At 43.8% G+C, this 26,759-nt stretch overlaps 1 protein-coding gene across 2 annotated transcripts in view; it reads right to left on the reverse strand.

Moving 5' to 3' along the window:
* Positions 1 to 206: 206 nt before the first annotated feature.
* LOC138794833 (interleukin-20 receptor subunit alpha-like) overlaps positions 207 to 26,759 on the reverse strand; it is a 39,163-nt gene continuing 12,610 nt past the window's right edge. Inside the window, exons 2-7 of one of the 2 annotated variants that reach the window (XM_069973733.1) lie at positions 25,550 to 25,667; positions 21,251 to 21,417; positions 17,888 to 18,036; positions 11,447 to 11,564; positions 2,676 to 2,812; positions 207 to 1,170 (exon numbers count right to left, since the gene is read on the reverse strand). In XM_069973733.1, the coding sequence (XP_069829834.1) occupies positions 229 to 1,170; positions 2,676 to 2,812; positions 11,447 to 11,564; positions 17,888 to 18,036; positions 21,251 to 21,417; positions 25,550 to 25,667 (1,631 nt within the window). In that variant the 3' untranslated portion in view covers positions 207 to 228. Of the gene's footprint in view, positions 1,171 to 2,675; positions 2,813 to 11,446; positions 11,565 to 17,887; positions 18,037 to 21,250; positions 21,418 to 22,889; positions 22,979 to 25,549; positions 25,668 to 26,759 lie in introns of those variants that run through there. The other variant, XM_069973735.1, reaches the window with a different exon arrangement.

The following is a 26,759-nucleotide window of genomic DNA, read 5'->3' on the forward strand; positions in this document are numbered from 1 at the left end:
CGATCATCTTCTGTAAGTATACATGCCACAGGCTACCGGGGGGGCCCCCAAAAAAAAAAGTGAACTGCTTCTTTAAGTGTGTCTTTACAAAGTACAATTGATGTTGCAAAAAATAAGACCCTGTATGTAGATGAAAAATTGAAAGTGCTATGGCCTTTTAAATACAAGCAGGTAAAAACAAAGTGCAAAAACAAAAATCAGCTCTGTTCTTAAGGGGTTAAAGTTTCTTTATTCCTGCATTTTTACATGGAGCTCCCACCTTTGCTCTAGGAAAGCCAGTTCTTCAGAAGTTTCTTTTTCTATTTGAATGGGTTTGTATAGATTAGATAAAAGTCCCTCCTCTTCCCGACACTCTTCAGTGCCGGCTTCATCTACTCTTTTGTTCAGGAAGTTTGGTATATAGAGCTGATGGCTGGTAGGACTCCAATCTACAAAGAGAGTATCACATTCACTAAACTCTGCGCCATCCTTCCCATCATACTTATCTGCTTCTTGTCCTATAGAAAAATCTTCATATGGTTCATGATTTAATACGTCCAGTTGGGGTAAATGTTGATCATTTTTTGGGAGGTATGTAAATGTGTCTTCTGCCTGTTGACAAGCTTCTACTATATTCTTCTTTTGGATGGGTACACTATCTGAATTGCATTTGATACGCCCATATAAATCTCCCTCCTTGTTTATAATAACTGGTGATGCCATTGATGGTCTACCAGGTATTTCTAGAAGAGTTTGTGGCATGTCGTATGGTGAGAGTGGTGGCTTAGTAGCTGGCATCTCTTCCAGAAGACTGACATAGCCATGGTCATCATCATGTGTAACTCCAGATCCATGACTGGCATCATACCCATCATCTGTAACTCCAGAGCCATGACTGGCATTATACCCATCATCTGTAACTCCAGAGCCATGACTGGCATGGCACCCATCATCTGTAACTCCAGAGCCGTGACTGGCATGGCACCCATTATCTGTAACTCCAGAGCCATGACTGGCATCACACCCATCATCTGTGAAGTATTGGTCTTTTTCGACCTGTGGTTTGTTTTCCTTTTGAGGCATCGTGGTACTTTGCTCATTTGACTTCCTGGACTCGATTGTGATGACGTTTATTGTTATATTATGTGCATCGACTAAGACAAAATTGTTATTATTGCTGGATGTTATATTCTGAAACAGAACAGAAGCAATGGACAATTTACATATTTTTTTTTTACAAAGGCCTTTTTCTTCCTAATATATTTCATTAAGTTTACCGAATAGTAACGTTAAAGAGGTTATGCGCCCTAGACAGCTCTTTTGCATATGTTTGAGCCTATTGTAGTGTCCCAGAGCGAGTGTCCACTGCTTTTCTGTAAGGGCCCTTGCACACTGAAGAAATCACGCGGATAACTTGCCACTAGAGATGAGCGAACCTCGAGCATGCTCGAGTCCATCCGAATCCGATCGTTCGGCATTTGATAAGCGGGGGCTGCTGAAGTTGGATAAAGCTCTAAGGTTGTCTAGAAAACATAGATACAGCCAAAGATTATATCCATGTTTTCTACATTGCCTTAGGGCTTTATCCAACTTCAGCAGCCACCGCTAATCCAATGCAGAACAATCGGGTTCGGATGGACTCGAGCATGCTCGAGGTTCGCTCATCTCTACTTGCCACCAATTCCATGCGTGCTTCTGCTTGACTATCCGCCCATCCCATAGACTCCATTCTATGGTCAGGCGGATTCTGCCGTCCACCCAAAGAAGTGACATGTCACTTCTTTGGCGAACAATGGAATCAACCGGACCATGAACTCTTAAGATTTTCAGTAAAGACTTTACCTGGTTTTAAGTTATCCGCTCTATGTATTTCTTACTGCAACACACCTGTCCTGCAAACCAAGAAGCCGTGTGTCAGTGTATCCAGGGGAGGGTGCATACCACTCCTGGCCACAGTGACAAGTGCCTCGTTTGGTCCTGCAACACCTCACCCAGCCTCATAATATCTGGCCCCCTGGGTCACTGCACTATGGATATAACTGGGAGATGAAGGAGGCACTTGTTCTGGACTTCTACTATCAGAGCATTCCAGCAACTCTAATATTAAAAGGGAAACTACGGCAAAAAAAATTCTTTCAAATCACCTGGTGTCGGAAAGTTATAAAGATTTGTGATTAGCTTCTATCTAAAAATCTTCCAGTACTTATCAACTGCTGTATGTACTGCAGGAAGCAGTGTATTCTTTCCAGTCTGACACAGTGCTCCCTGCTGCCACCTCTGTCCAGCACAGTAGCAAATCCCCATAGAAAACCTCTCTTGCTCTGGACAGTTCCTGAAGTGGATAGAGGTGGCAGCAGAGAGCAGTTTGATAGACTGGAAAGAATACACCACTTCCTGCAAGACATACAGCAGCTGACAAGTACTGAAGGACTGGAGATTTTTATCAGAAGTAAGTTAAAAATCTATATAACTTTCTGGAACCATAAAAAAATAATAATTCTCATAATCATATCTTTAATATATTATGATTTTTTATTTTACAACAGAGCACAAACGTGGATGATTACTGCTATCGGGTTGTTTTTGCAAAAACAAAAAAACAAAACCCTGAATATTGAACATAGACTATAATATAACTATATTTATAGTATATAGTACAGTTATCGATATAGTAGCTATAGTCTTACAACACTTACCAGAATTTGTGGTTTCTGGTGGTTGCCAACATAAATATATTTAAGGACACCGTATCCCGTAGCAAAAACTGTAAAGAGAAGCAGTATGACTGCTAAAATGTATAGAATTATCTTTATTCTCTCTTCAGAAGTCTGATCTGTAGCAAAAAAACATACAAACTGCAAGTTACCTGATGTCAACCCACAAAAAGAAGTAAAACTATCCAACTATGCAAAGGTATTTATACCAGATAGATTTTCAGATTAAATGCTTAAAGCCACAAACTTTTTTTTAAAGACATCAACAGGGGTTGTGATATACTCTACTATACTCTATATAGTCTTTTTATTTTAGTTTTCTCTGTTTAAATCAATGTTATAAGTATGGCCACTAGGTGTCTCCCTTCACTGCGCATGTATACAGTTACTGCTTGTCCACATTCAGCAGCAGAGAATCCTGGGGGTGCTTGCATTATATGGTCAGCATTGTCTCCTGGTAAGCTGCAGAGCTGATATTATAATTAGTAAAAGTTCATAATATAATAAGTCTATTGTCTATTAATAAGTTAATTGTCCTCAGTTGATATTCAACCTGCAGGATGCAGGTATCTTTCCTGTGTTTGGTTCCTTTTTTTGAACAGAAAAAAGACAAATATCAGCATGGACTGCAGTTTGTCCATACATACAGTATAAGGCTATGTTCACACTACGTAAGAGACCGGCCGTTCCGTGACCCCGACCGGGTCACGGAACGGCCGGTCTCTGGCCGGATCATCTCAGTCGGTACTTAAAGTGACACTGTCACCCCCTTAGTGCATTCTGACATCTCTACACAGGTGTAAAGGGTAAATTTAGTGTTTTTCATATCTTATTTCATATCATACGTCATGGTGCTTGTTCAAGTAAAAAGTGTACTTTTATCAACTGCAGATTGTATTAAGTGGGCGTGGCCTCGCGGCACTAGCGCCACATAACCCCGCCCACAACGGCACGGTTGGCCCCGCCCCTTGACGCCCATTGGTTGTCCAACGTAAAGGGGGTGGAGTCTAGACCTTTCGGCCAGCCTGTTCCAATGGCCGGCGAGGGGGCGGGGCCAATTGTGCCGTTGTGGGCGGGGTTATGTGGCGCTAGTCCCGCGAGGCCACGCCCACTTAATACAATCTGCAGATGATAAAAGGACACTTTTTACTTGAACAAGCACCATGACATATGATATGAAATAAGGTATGAAAAACACTAAATTTACCCTTTACACCTGTGTAGAGATGTCAAAATGAACAAAGGGGGTGACAGTGTCACTTTAAGTACCGGCCGGATGATCTTTCCGCCGCGGAGCTCTGATGCAGGTGCATCAGCGCGGGGCCGCAACAGAGCTTGCCATATCACACAGTGAAGCAAGCGGCCGGAGCCGCTCGCTTTACTGTGTGAACTGACAGGTCTTTCTGCGGCTGGAATTCACTGCGGCGTATGGGATCCCGGCCGGAGCGTGTACAATGTGTGTACGCTCCGGCCGGGATCCCATAGAACAACAGGCATTGTTCCACAGCGGTAAAAGTACGGCCGTACTTTTACGTAGTGTAAACATAGCCTAACGATGTATATTGCAAAATTGCTTGTGATTACAACCCCTGTTGATTTTGTAAAAAAATAATTTTGTGACAGGTACAGTACACTTTGAGGCTGGATTCACACGCTGTAACTGTGCGGCTGTATTTTTTATGCGGCTGTAAATGTGCGGGTGAAACTACTGCCGTGGGAAAAAATAGACATGCGGCTCAAAACATACGGTCATTTACTTGGAAATCTGGTTCAACTAAAAATAACAAATAAAATGTTAAGAAAGTGATGGAAACACCTCTGGATGCATCTGGGAAAGCAGGGAACACAGTTTACATGAATCGCTATTACCGGGGTTTGCGATCCTCTGCACTATAGCCGATGTGTCTCATGGTTAATATATTGAATTAATAAAACACATTTTCTGTCTAATAAAGTCCCTTTTATTGTTCAATAATTAAATGTAAACGATTCCATCATTTTGCAATTAAATATACTGTTAAAATAAATATATATATAAATAAATGTATATTTATATATATATTTATTTTTTGACAGTATATTGAATTGCACAATGATGGATTCGTTAGAATTAAATTATTGAACAAAGAAACTGTATTTATTTAAACGAAAATGTGTTTTCTTAATTAAATATTAATTAGTACAGGAAGCTCTATAAGCCGGTAATTCATATTCCCGGCAATAGAGCATTCTGTACTAATCATCACTTTACTTTACTCAAAACATCAAATGTTTCTTCCAATTATGTTGTGACAATAACATTATTAGAAGAAACATTTAGAATTATATGTGCGCTCAGCTGATTGGCTGATCGGCTCAGCGCACATATAATGAGCCGGTCCGCAGTACAGTGACTTCATTGTGCTGCGGACCAGCGAAGAGGACACATCGGGGTGAGTATAGAGCTCTCCCCACCCCCTCCCCAGCACTGCACCCCTCCCAGCAAGGAAGGGGGGTCAGTTAACCCCTTCCTTGCTGGGATGGGTGCAGTCTGACATCAGTCTGGCCCCCCGGGGGTTAAGGGGGATGCAATACATCCTCCCTTAACCCCTTGGGGGTCAGACTGTAAGCAGCAATCTGTAAAGATGCTGCATACTGTAAGGAGCACAACACCGCTCACAATGATGGGTGTTGTGCTCCTGTTTGTGTTTTTTTTGTGTGTTTCTCCCTTTTTGTTTTTCAGATATCGGTATCCTGGGGATTACGTCGGATTCCATGGACTACGTCGATGACCAGCGGTTGTTCTTTGAATTTTTTAAATAAAATGGTCAATGAGGGGTGTGGGGGTGTTTTTATTTGAATAAAAAATTTTTTAAACTTGTGTCTTGTCTTTATTTCTTTACTTTTTAGACTTAGTAGTGGAAGCCGTCTAATAGACGGAATCCATTACTAAGTTGGGGCCTAGTGTTAGCCGGTATAAAATGGCTAACACTAACCCCCTATTATTACCCCAGTACCCAATGCCACCAGGGGTACTGGGAAGAGTCGGGTGCCAGTGGTCCCAGAGCGTCAAAATTGGCGCTCCTGGACCGGGCGGCAGCAGGCTGGTAATATTTAGGCTGGGGAGGGCCTAAACCAATGGCTCTTCCCACCCTGGTGTTACCAGGCTGCTGTCGTTTGGTTTTTAACCCGGCTGGTTATAAAAATAGGGGGGACCCTATGCGTTTTTTTTTTTTAAATAAATAAATAATTAATTAAAAAAAAACGCATAGGGTCCCCCCTATTTTTATAACCAGCCGGGTTAAAAACCAAACGACAGCAGCCTGGTAACACCAGGGTGGGAAGAGCCATTGGTTTAGGCCCTCCCCAGCCTAAATCTTACCAGCCTGCTGCCGCCCGGTCCAGGAGCGCCAATTTTGACGCTCCGGGACCACTGGCACCCGGCTCTTCCCAGTACCCCTGGTGGCATTGGGTACTGGGGTAATAATAGGGGGTTAGTGTTAGCCATTTTATACCGGCTAACACTAGGCCCCAACTTAGTAATGGATTCCGTCTATTAGACGGCTTCCACTACTAAGTCTAAAAAGTAAAGAAATAAAGACAAGACACAAGTTTAAAAATTTTTTTATTCAAATAAAAACACCCCCACACCCCTCATTGACCATTTTATTTAAAAAATTCAAAGAACAACCGCTGGTCATCGACGTAGTCCATGGAATCCGACGTAATCCCCAGGATACCGATATCTGAAAAACAAAAAGGGAGAAACACACAAAAAAAAACACAAACAGGAGCACAACACCCATCATTGTGAGCGGTGTTGTGCTCCTTACAGTATGCAGCATCTTTACAGATCGCTGCTTACAGTCTGACCCCCAAGGGGTTAAGGGAGGATGTATTGCATCCCCCTTAACCCCCGGGGGGCCAGACTGATGTCAGACTGCACCCATCCCAGCAAGGAAGGGGTTAACTGACCCCCCCTTCCTTGCTGGGAGGGGTGCAGTGCCAGGGAGGGGGTGGGGAGAGCTCTATACTCACCCCGATGTGTCCTCTTCGCTGGTCCGCAGCACAATGAAGTCACTGTGCTGCGGACCGGCTTATTATATGTGCGCTCAGCCGAACAGCCAATCAGCTGAGCGCACATATAATTCTAAATGTTTCTTCTAATAATATTATTGTCATAACATAATTAGAAGAAACATTTGATGTTTTCATTAAAGTAAAGTGATGATTAGTACAGAATGCTCTATTGCCGGCATATGAATTCACGGCTTATAGAGCTTCCTGTACTAATTAATATTTAATGAATAAAACACATTTTCTTGGAAATAAATTCAGTTTCGTTGGTCAATAATTTAATTCTAACGAATCCATCATTGTGCAATTCAATATACTGTCAAAAAATAAATATATAGATAAATATACATTTATTTATATATCTATTTTTTTTAACAGTATATTTAATTGCAAAATGATGGATTCGTTAGAAATAAATTATTGATCAACGAAAGTGTCTTGATTACAAATAAAATGTCTTTGATTAATTTAATATATTAACTATTAGAGGCATCGGCATTCGGCATCATTGCCGGCTATTTTTGAAGTACTCCGTACGGACCGCCTGTCAATCCACGGCCGCATGTCCAGCCGCAAACAATGGTCTTGTTCATTTTTTACGGGTCCGTTTACGATAGGGCCGTAGATTCAGAGATAGTGTGCACTGTGCAGCCGCATATCCTATACTTCCCAGCATACACACGAACCATCAAAAATACCGCCGCACAATTACAGCCGCACATACAGCCGCACTCTTACAACGTGTGAACCGAGCCTGAGGCTTTATTCATTTGACAATAAGCTCCACATTTAATGTAACCTACTCTGAGACTGGATTCACACTTGCCTAAGTTCAGGTTATCAGACCTGTGGATGATCTGGTACTTGCAGCAGTAATTTGGATACAACATTATTTAGGCTAGTGTAAATCAAGCCTCAGAGTCTTGTTGGTCAGAGTGCTGTCATCTCAAGTAACTTTTGACATGTACCCAGAAATGTAAAAAATTACTGATTGCACTAGGTCTCACTAGCGATCCTGGGGCACAGCTGGGGGGAGTGCACAGCAGTGTGCTACACACGTGGTCAGCAGGGAGATCTGGCTTGTTCACTCCACAGACTCTAATGGAGCAAACAAGTCAAATTGGATTGACAGCTGGAGAGTGACTGCCATACACTCACCCCTGACTGTATCCTGGGATTGCAGTGGGTCTCAGGATTGAGAGCTAGTGTGATCAGTAATTTTTGGCATATATTAGGTTATGTAAAAAGTAAGTTGAAATAACAGTAATGTTATAAAGTATGCCATTCAGGTGTATGTTCGAATGATACATATACATCAAATTACTCCATCAATTATAATTAAAAAAATACAGATGCAATATATATATATATATATATATATATATATATATATATATATATATATATATATATATAAATAAAACTTTTTTTAACTACAGCACTGAATGACAGAAAGAAACAACTGTATAGGCCTAAAGTGCATTAAGGACATAGGTTCAGCTGCTGTTCCAAGAAAGAAATCCAAAGGGGCTGCTCTGGGGGATCTCTAGTCCTTTTTTAAGGGGATGTCAAATAAAGACAATCTAATATTGAATGGATCCTCTGTATCTGCCAGGGAAGGTTCTTCAGGGGAATTAAATAAATGGCTGTACATGTAATGCCTGAACAGACCATTGGGGTCTCTTATAAAAAAGTTCTCCTTTCTGGTTAATTGCAGTGACGTAGCTACCATGGAGGCAGGGAATGCAGTTGCTATGGGGCCCCTGTCCCCTGGGGGCCCGGGCCTGCCACCATGGTAGCTAAGTCTCACAGCACCCACATCCTGTGTCGGGATGAGCCAGGGAGGATCCTCTGATGGGCCTCACCTCCTAATGTAATTACCTCTGCTAAGAGAGAGGTCCCGCCCACCTGCCAGGGTCCCCTGCAGAGCGGAGCGGCTGTAATTCCTCTGCACTGCTTCCCCTTTCCTTCCGGCACATGTGACTTCACACAGACTCCTCCCCCTCCTCTCCTGCCTGTGCGGCTCTCTGCTTGTCTCCAGCAGTCGGGGCCTCTGGTCTTGTGATGTGTGCCCGACCCTGCTGAGCAGGGAGAGAAGCAGGAAACTTCCAGCCCTGTCCCCTGCTCACCCCTCCAGCTGTACTCTGCATATGTGTATAGCTTGGCTGCTGCTCTCCTGGACTGAAGCTATGTCTAAACTAGCACAGCATTTGTGTAGGTAAGGGCCCTATTCCACCGGACGATTATCGTTCAGATTATCGTTAAATCGTTCGAATCTAATCGATAATCATTCGGTTAAAATGCAGTTAATGATTTGACCGAACGAGAAATCGTTAATCGCTTTATAAGACCTAGACCTATTTGTATCGTTGCTCGTTTGCAAAACGTTCGCAAATTGTTCACATTTAATAAGACGTTGTTCGGTCGTTCACAATAGATACGAACGCAATAGCGAAGAAATAGCGAAGAGAAAACGATCGCAAATACGATCATAAGTAACGATTATCGTTCCATGGAAATGAGTGACCGTTTTCAGGCCTTTCGCAATAGCGGTCGTTTGAGATTGTTAATCGTTAACGATTATGCGAACGATAATCGTCGGGTGGAATAGGGCCCTAAGTGTGTGTGTGTGCATGTGATGCCTGTTCAGTTTGTATGTGATGTTGTATAATAGGTGTTTATTGTGTATGCAGCGTGTGTGTGTGTGTGTGTGCAGTATGTTAGTATATATGTGTGCCATATGCGTGGCATGTGTATATGTGTGTAGTATCTTGTTATCATGTGTATATAAGTGTGTAGTATTCATGTTGTGTATATGTGTGTGCAGTATCCAGTTATGCATACATGAGTGTGTGCTATCCAGCTTATGTATAAATGTGTGCAGTGGAAATGGCATGTGTATATGTGTGTGCAGTATACATGTTGTGTATATGTGTTTGTAGTAGTCATGTGTATATGTGTGTGCAGTATACATGTTGTGTATATGTGTGCGTGTAGTAGTCATGTGTATATGTGTGTGCAGTATAAAAGTTGTGTATATGTGTGTGTGTAGTAGTCATGTGTATATCTGTGTGCAGTATATGTGTTGTGTATATGTGTGTGTGTAGTAGTCATGTGTATATTTGTGTGCAGTATACGTGTTGTGTATACATGTATGAGGTATGAATGTGTCAGTACATTTCCTTAGGGAGCATGGTGCGGTGGTTTATGTATTTCAGCAGCCTTTGATGTTAGTGACTCCCATGTTCTTACACTTCTATCACTGACATGTGCATCAGTGCTATCAGGAGGCTGCAGGAAAACACTTTACCTTGTCCGTCCTCTTACTGTTTTACTGAGATATTAAGGAGAAACTCTAGTCTTCTAACTTGCTCTTATGTTCCCATGGAGCCGGGATGCTGAGGATAAAGGTCATTTTTTTACCTTTAGTCTCAGTGTCCCAATTTTCAGGAAATCTTGACTTTCTTTTATGGCCATATGAGGTGGCTTGGTACACGGTGGGGGTACTGATCAGCAGACCGATCTGCCCCGCTCGCCCCACTTTTATGAGGTTCATCTGACACCCTGTATAGCTGAGCACTGGAGTGACGTCATTGCAGACCATTGCCTCACTATTCATTAGAAGGGGCTAGTACACTGAGGGCAATAGCACCAGCCCCAGTGCACCAAACCACCTTGTTTCATGCGTTTTACAGAAGGAAGGTGGTCCATCAGCAGTAATTCCTCTGGTGGGCCCTGTATACTCTAGTCCAACACTGCCCATATCTGCCACCACTGACAGAGCTTCCTGTGCTGTCAGTCTCTCTTGTGGCTGGAGGCTGCATTGCACCTCCAGCTGCAAGAGGCCTCACCACCCATGCACATGCCTGACCCAGGACAGTTCACCAGCGTCCGTTCTCCCAGCTCCCTGGTGCCCGTCATTCTTGCGCCGGAGATCTGGGTGAACAAATGTCACGTAGATGCGCTTGGTCAGGTGAGTATGTGCATCCGAGGGGGGCCTGTACAATTTCTTGCTATGGGGCCCCATGAATCCTAGCTACGCCCCTGGTTAATTGAGAAGAGTCCCAAGATGGAGACTAGAGATGAGCCAACAAAACTCCTGAACTGAGATTTGTTCGAACTTTACACTGAAACAAACTTTTTGCAAAAAGTCCGGAAAGATGGCGGCTGCACCTCTAAAAAAACAGAAAAGTTTTTCTCACCTGTCTGTGCTCCCTGGTGTCCCTCCCTGGGTGTCCTTTGCAGCCGCCAAGTCCTGTTCAGGCAATCATTGGCTGAGAGCTGAGATAGGACACTGATTGGCTAAGCAGTCCGCTTAGCAAATCACTGGACAAGGCGCTGCCCTGTCTCAGTCAGTGATTGGCTGAACATGATTTTAGGGGTTGCAGGGGACACCGGAGAAAAAAGACACTGGAGGAGCATGGATAGATAAGTATAGACAAATGTCTGCAATCCTTTAGCTCTTTTAGTGTGGTTTGTTAAAAGTTTGGTTAGGACTAAAACAAACTTTACTTTAAAGCTTGGCGAAACTACCTGCTGAACCAAACTTTTGAAAAGTTTGCTCATCGCTAATGGAGATCTCAATCTCTAAAATGTACACCACATGTTGTAATAAGGCACTTGAACAGAGGATGTTTTAAGACGACAACCCCTCCAGGGGAGGAGATTAAACATTTTGTATTATTTCAGCACCTTACCTGTTTTTGTTGTTATACATGTTTGGTTTGAAAAGACACTAGACTTGAAGCATACCACCCTTGCAGATACACAGTATGTTGTTTGTGGAGTTACATTTTTTATCTCAAAGTACGGTTTCTAGATGAAAATTAAAAATGACACTTTTAATTATATATTTGTTTCCATTTAATACTTTGACAATTCAGGGGCCTCATTCTGACCCATAGGCCTTTGTACACTAGGTTCAGAATAAGGTTATGCTTCAGCATACTGACAGTTAGACTCCTGCTGTAACTACCCAGAGTGGAGACAACTCTGCCATGTGTAGTTTAACACATTACAAGCCACAGTCAAATCAGACCTCGCCATGGATATGCTTCTATAAAGCCATGCCATAGGTATGGGTGTATAGATTGCCTGCCAGCATAATGCTGAAAAGCTCAATACTTTGCACTACAGTGGTAGTGCAGTGTATTGTATCAGCGATGAAAGTGCACTAGTATAACTAGTGAAAAAATAAAGTGTTCAATAAAATATAATAAAAAATTCCCTCACCCAATTCCCCAAATAATAAACCTACATTTATTCCCTGTGCTTGGAAACTGAATTGTTACATAAAAACAAACATAAAATCAAAATGATAGATGTTTGCAACATTCATAGCTGTAAAATTATAACATTATTTGTACATTATGGTGAATGCTGTAAAAAATATTTAAAAAACAATGCCAGAATTGCAAAATTTTGTCAATCCATCTCTCCTTCCCAAAAAATGTGATCAGAAAGTAATATATAATTAAAATTAAAACTATACATTTTCCTGCAAAAACTCAGTCTTTCTTTTTTTTTCTTAGGGTTTTTTTTCTCTTGTGCTAAAGAAGTAATACTAAATTAAAAAAATATATATACAAACTTGGTATCATTGTAATCGTAGAGAACAAGTATTATGTTATTTTTACCACAGTGTAAACTTAATATGCAAAAATTTTCTTAATAAGAGTAAATAAAAGTTAAACAATAAGTTATATGCACAAAATAGTACCATTGAAAAGAAAAAAGAATCCTTCATAAGACTATGTACATGAAAACCAAAAACAAAAAAAATTACCTGGTCACTAAGGGCCCAAATAGGCTGGAATGAACACAACAACTGAAAGGGGGCAAACAAGCTTTATATATATTGTTTTTCTAAGTCGGAGAAGGAGGTATTTAACTGCTAGGGTGCTGTGTGGTTAAACACTGCTTGAGGCTTAAGGCCCTATTCCACGGAACGATTATCGGCCGTATTCTCGTTCACGTCGGCTAATCATTGCAGTCGCTTGTTTTTCAACATGTTGAAAAAGAAGCGACTGATATAGCAGCGATCTGCTGCCGTCACTCCGTTGAATAGGAGCGTCGGCAGCAGACGCTGCTATATCCTATGGGCTGCCCGGACGATCAGCGATCACCCGGGCAGCCCCCCCCGCAGTTCCCGCCGCCCCTCCCGCACTCACACGTTCGCAGCAGCGGCGTTGATTATCGGCAGCAGCGAGCGGGGAACGAGGAGCAAACAAGCGCTGACAGCGCTCGTTTGCTCCTCAATGACGAGCCGTGGAATAGGGCCATTACAGTAAATTGCCACAATGTTTTTGTTTCTACAGAAAAAGCACATGGAAAACATGCTATGGCTATGTTCCCACTTTGGGAACATATCAAAGGAAGGCAGCTGTCTTGTTAATCATGATCATTATTAGCAGCCATCTATATAACATAGCCTTCATCTGTAAAAATTAATAAATTTTGCCCACGACCACACTACGTCTTCTTTGGCCATTTGACAGCCACTTTTGAATGGCTGTAATTTTGCACTCACATAACGTTATTTCATAACAACAGCCATTATATGCTTTTGTTTTTTAACCCCTTTAAGACCAAGCCTATTTGCACCTAAAAGACCAGGATCATTTTTCAAAATCTGACCTGTCTCACTTTATGCGCTTATAGCTCAGTGATGCTTTAACGTATGCTAGCGATTCTGAGACAGTTTTTTCGTCACATATGGCACTTTATATTAGTGGCAAAATTTGGTCACTACTTTGTGTGTTTTTTGTGAAAAACATCAAAATATCATGAAAAATTAAAAAAATTAGCATTTTATGAACTTTGAAATTCTCTGCTTCTAAAAAAAGAAAGTTGTATCACATAAATTAGTTACATTACCGATATGTCCTCTTTATTCTGGCTTCATTTCATAAACATATTTTACTTTTTTAGGGTGTTACGGAGCTTAGAAATTTATCAGCAAATTACCACATTTTCGTGAAAGTTTCCAAAACTGATTTTTTTAGGGACCAGTTCTTTTTTTAAGTTGATTTAGGAGGTTTGTATACTGGAAACCCCCAAAAGTGACCCCATTTTGGAAACTACACAGAATTAATCTAGGGGTATAATGAGCATTTTAACCTTACAGGGGCTGAAGAAAAGTATTCACCACTAGGCCATAAAAAAATTTAAATTTTCCAATAATATATACGTTTAGATTAAAGTTTCTCATTTTCAAAAGGAAAATGAGAGAAAAAGCACCCCAAAATTTGTAACGCAGGTTCTCTTGAGTACTACGGTATCCCATATGTGGGCGTAAACCACTGTATGGGCACACAGCGGGGCTCAGAAGGAAGGGAGCGCCAATTAGCTTTTCCATTGCAGATTTTGCTGAAGAAGTTTCCGAGCGCCAGGTGCATTTGCAGAGCCCCTGTAGTGTCAGCAGAGAGAAAAAAAACCATAAGTCACCCCTTTTTGGAAAGGACACCCCTCAAAGAATTCATCTTGGGGTAGGATGAGCATTTTGACCCCACAGGTGTTAGAGAAAAGTATTCAAAATTAGACAGTAAAAATGAAAAACTCAAATTTTTCCAATAATATGTTCGTTTAGTTTGAAATTTCTCAATTTCACAAGGAACAAGAGAACAAAAGTACCCCAAAATTTGTAACGCAGGTTCTCCTGAGTAAAAAGGTACCTCATATGTGGGCATAAACCACTGCATGGGCACACAGCAGGGCTCAGAAGGAAAGGAGCGCCAATTAGCTTTTTCAATGCAGATTTTGCTGAAGAAGTTTCTGAGCGCTAGGTGTGTTTGCAGAGCCCCTGTAGTGCCAGCGGAGTAAAATCTCGCCATAAGTCACCCCATTTTGGAAAGTGCACCCCTCAAAGAATTCATTTTGGGGTGTGGTGAGCATTTTGACCCCACAGGTATTAGAGGAAAGTATTCAAAAGTAGACAGTAAAAATGAAAAACTCGAATTTTTCCAATAATATGTTCCTTTAGTTTGAAATTTCTAAATTTCACAAGAAACAGGAGAAAAAATGTACCCCAAAATCTGTAACGCAGGTTCTCCTGAGTACAACGGTACCCCATATGTGGGCATAAACGACTGTATGGGCACACAGCAGGGCTCAGAAGGGAAGGAGCGCCGATTTGCTGGAGCAAAAGCGCAGCTAGTAATAGTTATTAGAATAGCGCAGTTACTAAAATAAAATAAAAAAAATTAGATTACAGGTAATGTGAGGTGGTTACTGACAGTCTGGGGTGGTTCCGGGTAATCTGGAGGTGGTTACGGGCAGTCTGAGGTGTTTAAGGGTAATCTGGGGTGGTTACGAGTATTCTGGGGTGGTTTCGGGTAATCTGGGGTGGATACGGTCAACATGGGGTGGTCACGGGCAACCTGCTGTGGTTACGGCAACCTGGGGTGGTTGCAGGCAACCTGGGGTGGTTACAGGCAACCTGGGGTGGTTACAGGCAACCTGGGGTGGTTACAGGCAACCTGGGGTGGTTAGGGGCAACGTGGGGTGGATACAGACAACCTGCTGTGGTTACAGACAATCTGGGGTGGTTACAGGCAACCTGCTGTGGTTAGAGGCAACGTGGAGTGGTTACGGACAATCTGGGGTGGTTATGGACAATCTGGGGTGGTTTCAGACAATCTGGGGTGGTTACAGGCAACCTGGGGTGGTTACAGGCAACCTGGGGTGGTTACAGGCAACGTGGGGTGGATACGGACAACCTGCTGTGGTTACAGACAATCTAGGGTGGTTACAGGCAACCTGCTGTGGTTACGGGCAACGTGGGGTGGTTACAGACAATCTGGGGTGGTTACGGACAATCTGGGGTGGTTACGGACTATCTGGGGTGGTTACGGACAATCTGGGGTGGTTACGGACAATCTGGGGTGGTTACGGACAATCTGGGGTGGTTACAGACAATCTGGGGTGGTTACAGACAATCTGGGGTGGTTACAGGCAACCTGCTGTGGTTACGGATAAACTGAAGTGCTAATAGTTAATCTGAGGTGGGTACCTGTAATCTGGCGTGGTTACGGGCAATCTGGAGGGGGGCACTGGCAATTTGGGGTGGTCAGAGGCAAGGTGCGGTGGTCAGAGGCAAGGTGCGGTGGTCAGAGGCAAGGTGCGGTGGTCAGAGGCAAGGTGCGGTGGTCAGAGGCAAGGTGCGGTGGTCAGAGGCAACGTCCGGTGGTCAGAGGCAACGTGCGGTGGTCAGAGGCTGAAGTGCGGTGGTCAGAGGCTGAAGTGCGGTGGTCAGAGGCTGAAGTGCGGTGGTCAGAGGCAACGTGTGGTGGTCAGAGGCGACGTGCAGTGGTCAGATGCAACCTGCGGTGGTTGCGTGCAATCTGGGGGGTAACATGTAATCTGGCATGATTACGGGCAACCTGAGGTGGTTATGCGCAACCTGCGGTGGTTACGGGCAACCTGGAGGGGTTACAGACAATCTAGAATTGTTACGGATAGACTGAAGTGCTTATAGGTAATCTGGGGTGGGTACATGTAATTTGGGGTGGTTACAGGCAATCTGGGGTGATTACGGACAATCTGGAGGGGTCACGGGCAATGGTTATGCGTAATCTGGGGGGTTACGTGCAATCTGACGTGATTACGGACAACCTGGGGTGGTTACGGGCAACCTGCGGGGGTTAGGGGTAATTTGGGAGTAAACTGCAATTATTACTATAATAAAAAGTGTGTGTTTTATTTTTTTGTATGTTTGTCACTTTTTGTACTTTATACATTGGTCTCTGTCACTTTAAATTTTCAGAGCTGGCTGGTTGTGGAGCGCATGTGCACTTCATAACCAGCCAGGACGTCGAGGAGGAAGGAGCTCCAGTATCAGGTGAGTATATGGGGCAGGGGGGGGGGGGGGTGACTGGGGGACGGGGGGCGACTGGGGGGGTGGGGGCACATCACGTTTTATCCCGTCACCAATCATTCATGGTGACAGGGGATAAAAAGTGCCGGCGGCACATGGCACAAGCGATCAGCGGTATATAGTATATACCGCTGATCGCTTGTACCGGGACTCCACAGGGGGGTTCCCGATGACTGCCCCATGCTCTCCGCTACCTCCGGTGGCGGAGAGCATGGGGCTTTCATTCATTTTTACTTTAAATCACTGTGAACAGACATTAGTCTGTTCACAGTGATGGCGGCGGCCATCTTGGATTTGATGGCCGCCGCGGGGAGGGGAGGTTAGTGATCGGGGCACTAGGGGGGCTGATCTGGGGTCTGATTTTACTTATTTCATCTCCCCCCACCGTGGATTCACGATGGGAGGAGATGAAATGCAGTGTTGGCACCGGCCCATTAGTGACCGCCGTTTCGGCGGTCACTAAGGGGTTAATGGGGGTCAGCTGCGGGATCGCAGCTGATTCTCATTACCTCCGGTGCTGCAGTCAGATGAGAGCGGGATCGCTATTTCTGTAGCGATCCCGCTCTCATCATAAAACCCCCTCAAGTCAGGAACGTATATGTACAGATTGCTGACGTAAAGGGGTTAAATAACAGACATTATTTGGATGAAAAATTACTGCCATCCAAAAAAAGATGTTGTGTGGTTGTAGCCCATCTGCATTTTCAACCCACTCCTGGTTTTGCCTAAAAAAGTCTGACCAAACGACTGACTGAAATGTTATATGTGAATGTAGCCTTAGGATATGTTCCCACAAGGCCTTTTTGACCATTATTTCATAATGACGTCTGTGGTTGTACAAATAACAGCCATTATTTTGCCTCAAACAGCCCAAAAAGGATGTAGACGTTCACATGTTCACATTTGGTATGAGACCGGACGGTCTCAGAAAAGATAATCCTGGTACTGGCCAGACAATCTTTTGCACCGCCGAGTTCTGATGCGGGTGCATCAGTGCGGGCCTGCATCAGAACATGTCAGTTTTCTAAGGCGCCGCTAGGGATCCCGGCCGGAGTGTATACCATGTGTATACACTACGGCTGAGATTTCCTCGGCCTGCAGCACAACGTAAGTTCCATACCAATCACTGCTGTTGCAACAATGGCCGTGATTAGTACGAAACTTACGTTGTGTGAACATGGCCTTAAACTGTAAAAGGATATAGAATGTAGATGAAACTGCTAGATTTATTCATTTTATACAGTGAATTTGAACAATGACTTACCTCAGTTGGATTTATATTTCCAGAAACATCTATTTCATACTTTAAATATTCAGAATAAATACTACCAAGATTTTTCACAACATGCGTCAGATTTATAATTATTGATGTGTTGGTTAAGAAAAGGTTGATATTAGGAGGATCAAGTATTGCTAAAAGAAAAAAACAAAAAAAACGTAGTAAATGAGATGTAGTAAGATGCTGTTTAGACAGGCATCGTGGCTTCCATTATTACAGGAACCAAGCGTAATTTTTTTCTTGCTTTATTATCTTTGGCATTAAAGAGCAAGTGAAACCTGAGAAAACAGATCATATTGCCAATGTACACAGATTCTTCAGTCAATATCTGTTCAGCTGTGTCATCAATAGAGGTGTTTTCATTTTTTTATATGACACTTTTTGGATAGTTTCTGTAGAAAAAAAAGGAAAAACACTAATCGGGAGCGATACCGTTCCCCAGTGTGAACTGATAACAGGCAGAAAAATGGCACTTACAATTAGTGGTTGATAACCACCACTCCCTATAGACCAGTGCCCAAATAATATCTCTCCTAATCTCCTACAATCCTGGGTTACCCTGGTATAAAATTGCAGTATAACAGACAAAAATGGAGAGTGAATTTGTTGCTGAATGTGTCAAAATATTAGCCACTGTCCAGCTGCCCATGGCTCATACTGTACCTCCACAGGCAGCTGGACAGTGGCTGACACTGTGACACATTCAGCAACAAATCCACGCTTCATTTCTGTCTGTTTAACTGCAACCTTTAAAAGCAACATACCTAGAAAATGCTGATTTAGGCTATGTTCACACTATGTAAAAGTACGTCCGTTGTTGCCATCGGCAACGACGGCCGTACTTTTTGCGGGGTGGAACAATGCCTTATTTTCAATGGGATCCCTGACGGAGCGTATACACATTGTATACACTGTGGCCAGGATCCGTGCGGCGCTGCAAATAACTGACAATGAATTGCGGCCTGTAACAAAACACAGCACACTGTATTCTCTACCTGTAACACCACACAGCACACTGTATTCTCTACCTGTAACACCACACAGCACACTGTATTCTCTACCTGTAACACCACACAGCACACTGTATTATCTACCTGTAACACCACACAGCACGCTGTATTCTCTACCTGTAACACCACACAGCACACTGTATTCTCTACCTGTAACACCACACAGCACTGTATTCTCTACCTGTAACACCACACAGCACGCTGTTTTCTCTACCTTTAACACCACACAGCACGCTGTATTCTCTACCTGTAACACCACACAGCACGCTGTATTCTCTACCTGTAACACCACACAGCACACTGTATCCTCTACCTGTAACACCACACAGCACACTGTATCCTCTACCTGTAACACCACACAGCACGCTGTATTCTCTACCTGTAACAAAACACAGCACACTTTATTCTCTACCTGTAACACCACACAGCACGCTGTATTCTCTACCTGTAACACCACACAGCACGCTGTATTCTCTACCTTTAACACCACATAGCACACTGTATTCTCTACCAGTAACACCAGACAGCACGCTGTATTCTCTACCTGTAACACCACCCAGCACACTGTATTCTCTACCTGTAACACCACACAGCACACTGTATTCTCTACCTGTAACACCACACAGCACGCTGTATTCTCTACCTGTAACACCACATAGCACACTGTATTCTCTACCAGTAACACCAGACAGCACGCTGTATTCTCTACCTGTAACACCACCCAGCACACTGTATTCTCTACCTGTAACACCACACAGCACACTGTATTCTCTACCTGTAACACCACACAGCACACTGTATTCGCTACCTGTAACACCTCACAGCGCTGTATTCTCTACATGTAACACCACACAGCACGCTGTATTCTCTGCCTGTAACACCTCACAGCGCTGTTTTCTCTACATGTAACACCACACAACACGCTGTATTCTCTACCTGTAACACCACACAGCACACTGTATTCTCTACCTGCAACGTCACACAGCATGCTGTTTTCTCTACCTGTAACACCACACAACACACTGTATTCTCTACCTATAACACCACACAGCACAATGTATTCTCTACCTGTAACACCACACAGCACACTGTATTCTTTACCTGTAACACCACACAGCACACTGTATTCTCTACCTGTAACACCACACAGCACACTGTATTCTCTACCTGTAAAACCACACAGCACACTGCATGCTCTACCTGTAACACCACACAGCACACCACACTGTATTCTCTACCTGAAACACCACACAGCACACTGTATTCTCTACCTGTAATACTACACAGCACACTGTATTCTCTACCTGTAACGTCACACAGCATGCTGTGTTCTCTACCTGTAACACCACACAACACACTGTATTCTCTACCTGTAACACCACACAGCACAATGTATTCTCTACCTGTAACACCACACAGCACTGCATTCTCTACCTGTAACACCACACAGCACACTGTACTCTCTACCTGTAACACCACACAGCACGCTGTATTCTCTACCTGTAACACCACACAGCACTGCATTCTCTACCTGTAACACCACACAGCACACTGTACTCTCTACCTGTAACACCACACAGCACACTGTATTCTCTACCTGTAACACCACACAGCACACTGTATTCTCTACCTGTAACACCACACAGCACGCTGTATTCTCTACCACAAGTGTCCACTGGACGGCCTGAATGTGGTGTTATTTCACAACCCCTCTCCCCTGTCTCAGCCTTACGTTACTTCTTTTAAATGAATTAAGACAGAAATAAGGCTGTCAATCAAGGAGGAGGTGCAGATATAAGACAGTAAAGGCATTAGCCCCAATCGGGCCTGCTCAATGGGCGCTTACAACTCATTTGCATATTACATCAATGTGGATTATTTTCTTTCAGATGCCCCTTTTCATATTAATAAAGCTTTCCTTGTTCATGTTCAGCCCTTGCCTCATCTGTAGATCTCTTAGTTTCTTAAAGGGGTTATACAGTGTTAGAAAAACATAGCCACTTTCTTCCAGAGACAGCACAACTCTTGTCCAGTTTGGGTTTAGTTTTGCAGCTTAGTTCCATTGAAGTGAATGGAGCTTAATTGCAAACCGCACCTGAACTGGAAACCAAAGTTGTGTTGTTTCTTGAAGAAAGTTGATAAAGGGCTGATAAAAAAAACTGGATATGGCTGCTCTGATAACAAGACACACAGAAAACTGCACATAGCAAAACAGGGGGGCAGTATCACTTTAAATTATTTGGAAACCAAAGTGCCCACATATTGTTCTTGTAGCTGTGCACCCATATGTCTGTGCCTGATCCACAACATTTTATTTAGATAAGATGGGCATACTCACTGTCTTTCCATGGATCAAATCTTTCAGATAGATTACAGTCTTGTTTATTCATAACCACCTTCCCATAATATTGTTCTGAATAGTCACTTGTTTCATTGGTTAAGTCGCACCAGTTCTGAGTGATATTTGTGCATTCTGCTTTCTCTCTCCAGGTGTCTTTCCCATATCTACGGAACAAAATAAGAGAAAACTTAACAAGCAAAGAAACACCATCATACCTACAACAGGTCATTTTACTTGCCATATGGATAGCTATGGACAGAGGCGTAACTAAAGGCTGATGGGCCCTGGTGCAAAATTTTAGCTTGGGGCCCCTTATCTCACCCGATCAGGCAAAGTCATATCTAACGTTATATCCAATTACTCTAATGTGCCACCATGTTCTAATGCACTGCCACTGCCTCCACCTCATGTACTGCACTACTCAGGGCCGATTCTGGGTTCTCTGCCGCCTGAGGCAAACTTCAGACGGCCGCGCCCCCTGAGTGATGGCCGGTATCGCGCCCCCCCCCCCCCCAACCAGCCGCTCACCTGTCCCACGCTGCACCCGGCCCGCGCTCTCCGCTGTCTCCACATCCCGTCAGGTCCCGCGACGTCACCCTGCAGCTGTTACGAACCTCCAGGCTGTGGTGAGTGAGTGCGCACGACCCGATCACCCCAGCGCATTCCCCACCGACCCCGGGCACTCACCACAGCCTGGAGCTCGATGACAGCTGCAGGGTGACACGGGACCTGACGGGATGTGGAGACAGCGGAGAGCGCGGGCGACGGAACAGGTGAGCGGCCGCTGTCAATTTTGTTAAGTGATACTTAACAAAAATGACAGCAGGGGGGACATAATGCTGCCCCCTGCAGGACTGCAAAATCTGCCGCCTGAGGCGGAAGGCTCATTCGGCTTCATGGCAGAAGCGGGCCTGGCACTACTGCCCCCTATAATTAATGGACTGTACTGTGTCATTGTCTAATCATTGTATTCCAATCTTTGACTCTCCAGCTGAAAAACTACAACTCTCATCATGAACTGCCAGTTGGAAACGATGGGGGTTGTAGTGCTGCAACCTGAAGAGCCACATGATGCAAAACTACCACTCCCATAATAAACTGTCAGCAGGGCACGCTGAAGTTTGAACTTCTGCAACCTGGAGAAGTCACTTGATATCACCTGCAGTCCTATGTAACACCACAGATAACACAGTGATATCCCTCTGAGTACAGATAATGTAGTAGTCACCTGCAGTCCTATGTAACAGCACAGATAACACAGTGATATCTCTAAGTACAGATCATGTAGTATATGTCCCCTGCAGTCCTATGTAACAGCACAGATAACACAGTGATATCCCTCTGAGTACAGATAATGTAGTAGTCACCTGCAGTCCTATGTAACAGCACAGATAACACAGTGATATCTCTGAATACAGATCATGTAGTATATGTCCCCTGCAGTCCTATGTAACACCACAGATAACACAGTGATATCTCTGAGTACAGATAATGTAGATGTCACCTGCAGTCCTATGTAACAGCACAGATAACACAGTGATATCTCTGAGTACAGATAATGAAGTAGCTGTCACCTCGGGGCGCCCCTACTAAATGATGTTCTACAAAATAAGAAAACTGTCATACAGGGACTCACAGGTGACGTCTTCTTTGATCTGATTCGTCACTTTCCCTTTTCCTCTCCATCCGGCCCAGACCTCCATGATGATTCCTCCCAGATATGTTTCATCTTTTCAGAACCTGCGAGACAAACAATTTAGGCTCCGCACATTTCTAGCAACTTCCTTCCCTTTCTCCCTCCTGTAGGCTCCCAAAGTAACTGCGCTGTGTGGGATGCCCCCTGTATGTAGGATCCCCTGCTGTGCCCCCTGTATGTAGGATTCCCTGCTGTGCCCCCATGAGCTAATAATGCACCCAGAGGTGCCCCCATGAGCTAATAAAGCCCCAGAGGGGCCCCCATATACTAATAATGCCCCCAGAGGTGCCCCCATGAACTAATAATGCCCCCAGAGGTGACCCTGTGAACTAATAATGCCCCAGAGGTGCCCCTATGTACTAATAATGCCCCCAGAGGTGCCCCTATGAGCTAATGGTTCCCCCAGAGGTGCCCCCATATACTAATAATGCCCCCAGAGGTGCCCCCATGAGCTAATGATGCCCCCAGAGGTGCCCCCATATACTAATAATACCCCCAGAGGTGCCCCCATATACTAATAATGCCCCCAGAGGTGCCCCCATATACTAATAATGCCCCTAGAGGTGCCCCCATGAACTAATAATGCCCCCAGAGGTGCCCCCGTGAACTAATAATGCCCCCAGAGGAGCCCCCATATACTAATAATGCCCCCAGAGGTGCCCCCATATACTAATAATGCCCCCAGAGGTGCCCCTATGTACTATTAATGCCCCCAGAGGTGCCCCCATATACTAATAATGCCCCCAGAGGTGCCCCCCATGAACTAATAATGCCCCCAGAGGCGCCCCTAAAAATACAAACATCATACTCACCTAATTCGCGCTGTGTGGCTGCAGGCAGCAGCTCTTCCTCCTCTTCGGGCTCCATCTTGCGAGCCGCAGGGACGGGACTTCCGGCAGGCGTGATGATGTCACATCATCACGCCTGCCGGAGAGGTCACGTCCCGGCGTCCCATAGGCTGCTGGTATGAAGTGCCGGCAGCCTGTGGGAGGGAATGCAGGAGCAGGACGCTGATAGGTCCTGCTCCTGTATTCTGATCGCTTTAATGTTCCGCTCGCTCACTGTGCGGGCGGAACATCAAAGCGATCAGTGCATCCCGAGAAGCTGCGCGGCCGCAGCTTCTCGGGATGCTCAGAGACAAGTGGCAAGGGGGGCTGTGCGGGCGCCATGGCGACCGCTGCGACCCCTATAGCTACGCCACTGGCTATGGAGTTTCACACTTTTTCTCTCCCTTTAAAGTGACACTGTTACCCCTTTTTGCATTATGACTTCCCTACCCAGGTGTAAAGGGTAAATTTAGCAGTTTTCATACCTTATTTTATATCACACGTCATCGTGCTTGTTACAGTAAAAAGTGATCTTTTATCATCGCGGACTGTGCTACCTGGGCAGGGCTTCACGACCGAAGCGCCACTTAGCCCCGCCCACATCATGCCATAGGCCTCATTGGAACAGGCCAACCTAAAGGTCTAGGCCCCACCACCTCTAGGTTGGCCCATACCAATGGCTGCTGAGGGGACGGGGCCTACGGTAGCCCTGTGGGCGGGAATAAGTGGCTCTTGGCCATGAAGCCCCTCCCAGGTAGCACAATGCACAGATGACAAAAGATCACTTTTTACTGTAACAAGCACTATGAAGTATGACATAAAATAAGGTATGAAAACTGCAAAATTTACCCTTTACATCTGTGTAGAGAAGTCATAATGCAAAAACGGGGTGACAGTGTCACTAAGTATTAAAAACAATTGGCTAAATGGAAACATTCTTCCTTCCCTCTCCATAATATTTTACTATGCTGTATTATACTTCATAGGTTCCTTTGTTGGCGCTGGAGTGGTTTTCTGTTTATTCTCTTTGGGTTCTTGGGCCCGTAGGCCGTAAGTTTTCACTTAATATCCGAATAAAAATCTAATTGCCTTAACCTGCTTCTATGTATGTAACGTGAGAAAACCAAACCAGCTATAGCTTTGTAATATAAATGTAGTGCTTTTATTATGATATGTAATTTTTATGTATTTTTTTACAACTGCTTGTATGATAGTATACAAGATTATCAAATAAAATATGTTTAACCCTTCAGGACTGGGGACATGACTGTACATTGATTGTACAGTTAAGTCCGCAGAAGTTGCATTCATTCTATCTGCGGCGGGCTCAGGTCCTGGCAGTTAACCCTATAGATGGTGCGGTCAGTGCGATTGCAGCATCTATAGGGAAGAACAGAGGGAGAATGTTCCCCATCGCTGCTCTGCGAAGCTGATGGTAACTAGGACAACTGGAAGCCTACAATAATAATAATAAATAAACAGATTGCACAGCTTCAGAGTCCTCCAGTGTCACAGCTACGGAAGCTGATTTGACTCTGCCAAGCCTATAATAGGCACAATACATTGCCATGTGGATCAGCACTACAATGTATTATGCCTGGTCATCTATTTTATTGCTAATCAATGTCTGTATTGGAAGTACATGCAGTAACTGCTAATAGAGTGTGCTGTGTCATAAAAGCCTTTCAACTCTACATTCTATAGGTAACCCAAACGTGGAGTAAGCAGGAGACAAGATCCCACCCTGGTTATGAAAAATAAGGTAAAACTTACTCTATGTACATTACACTGTAACGAATGCCTTCCTTCTTGCTTGGTGGTGACCAGGTAAGGATATTTTTTAAGTTCTTAGATGAGAATTTAACTCCTAAGTCACAGGAGTAATTTGCAGCTAGAGGAGGGAAGCAGATAAGATGACCATTAATATTATTCTGATGAGATATTACATGCATAGTACACTGCTCATGGTACCTAAAAGGGTTGTCTGGTGAGTATGTAAAAAAAAATACACCAAATCATGTGACTCTCCCTTATGGTATGTTCACAAGGTTAATAACGAACCATAGGTAGTGAGAAGAAGACAGGAAGGAGCTCCCTGTAAATGACTTCCAGACAGATACACTGTATTGACATCTGCATAATGGGAAAAGAGTACATGGCTTACAGGTATGACTTTTTTTTAGGTAAAATAATGGCAATTGTTTGATAATGACGGTCGTAAAGAAAAATTATAATGATCATTAGGCTATGTTCCCACAAGGTTTTTCCTTGTCCGTTTATAGTTGTGTAAAATGACGTCTGTTATTTTGCGGTTTGGCCGCCGGTCAGTGCAGTAACGGCTGTGGGTAAATTAATCTAAGTCAGGTGGACTGATTGCCCTTTGGGTGTCTTTAATTGAAAAGTCCATTGAATTTAATCCTAAAGACGATGAAAGGACGGTAAAAAAAGAATAACTGTGGGCAAACAACTAAAAGATAACATCCGTTGTTTGCAAAAGACGTCCATGATCATTATTTGACGTCTGGCTCAAAAGTTGTCCGTCATTTAATACAATGTGTGCAAATGACGTCCGTTATTCCACTGACTTCAATGCAATTCATTAAAGGGGTTATTAAGCGCTACAAAAACATGGCCACTTTCCCCCTCTCTTGTCTCCAGTTCAGGTGTTGTTTGCAATTAGGCTCCAATTACTTCAATAGAACTGAGTTTGAAACCCCACCCAGTCTGGAGACAAGAGAGGGGGAAAAGTGGCCATGTTTTTGTAGCACTGGATAACCCCAGTCAATTGAAATGATGATAAAGCAAAATGAAAAAAGAAAAAGCGGATGGCTTTTCTCTATTTTTTTTACTTAGTGTGAACATAGACTTAACGGGCATCATTGTAAAAGATCGGCCGTTATTTTAAACAAAAAGACATTGTGGGACCATAGCCTTAAAGATACATAATTTTCTGTAACCAGATCACCCCTTGTAATACTAGAAC

This window comes from Dendropsophus ebraccatus, chromosome 6, assembly GCF_027789765.1.
Source record: "Dendropsophus ebraccatus isolate aDenEbr1 chromosome 6, aDenEbr1.pat, whole genome shotgun sequence".
Classification (NCBI taxonomy): Eukaryota; Metazoa; Chordata; class Amphibia; order Anura; family Hylidae; genus Dendropsophus; species Dendropsophus ebraccatus.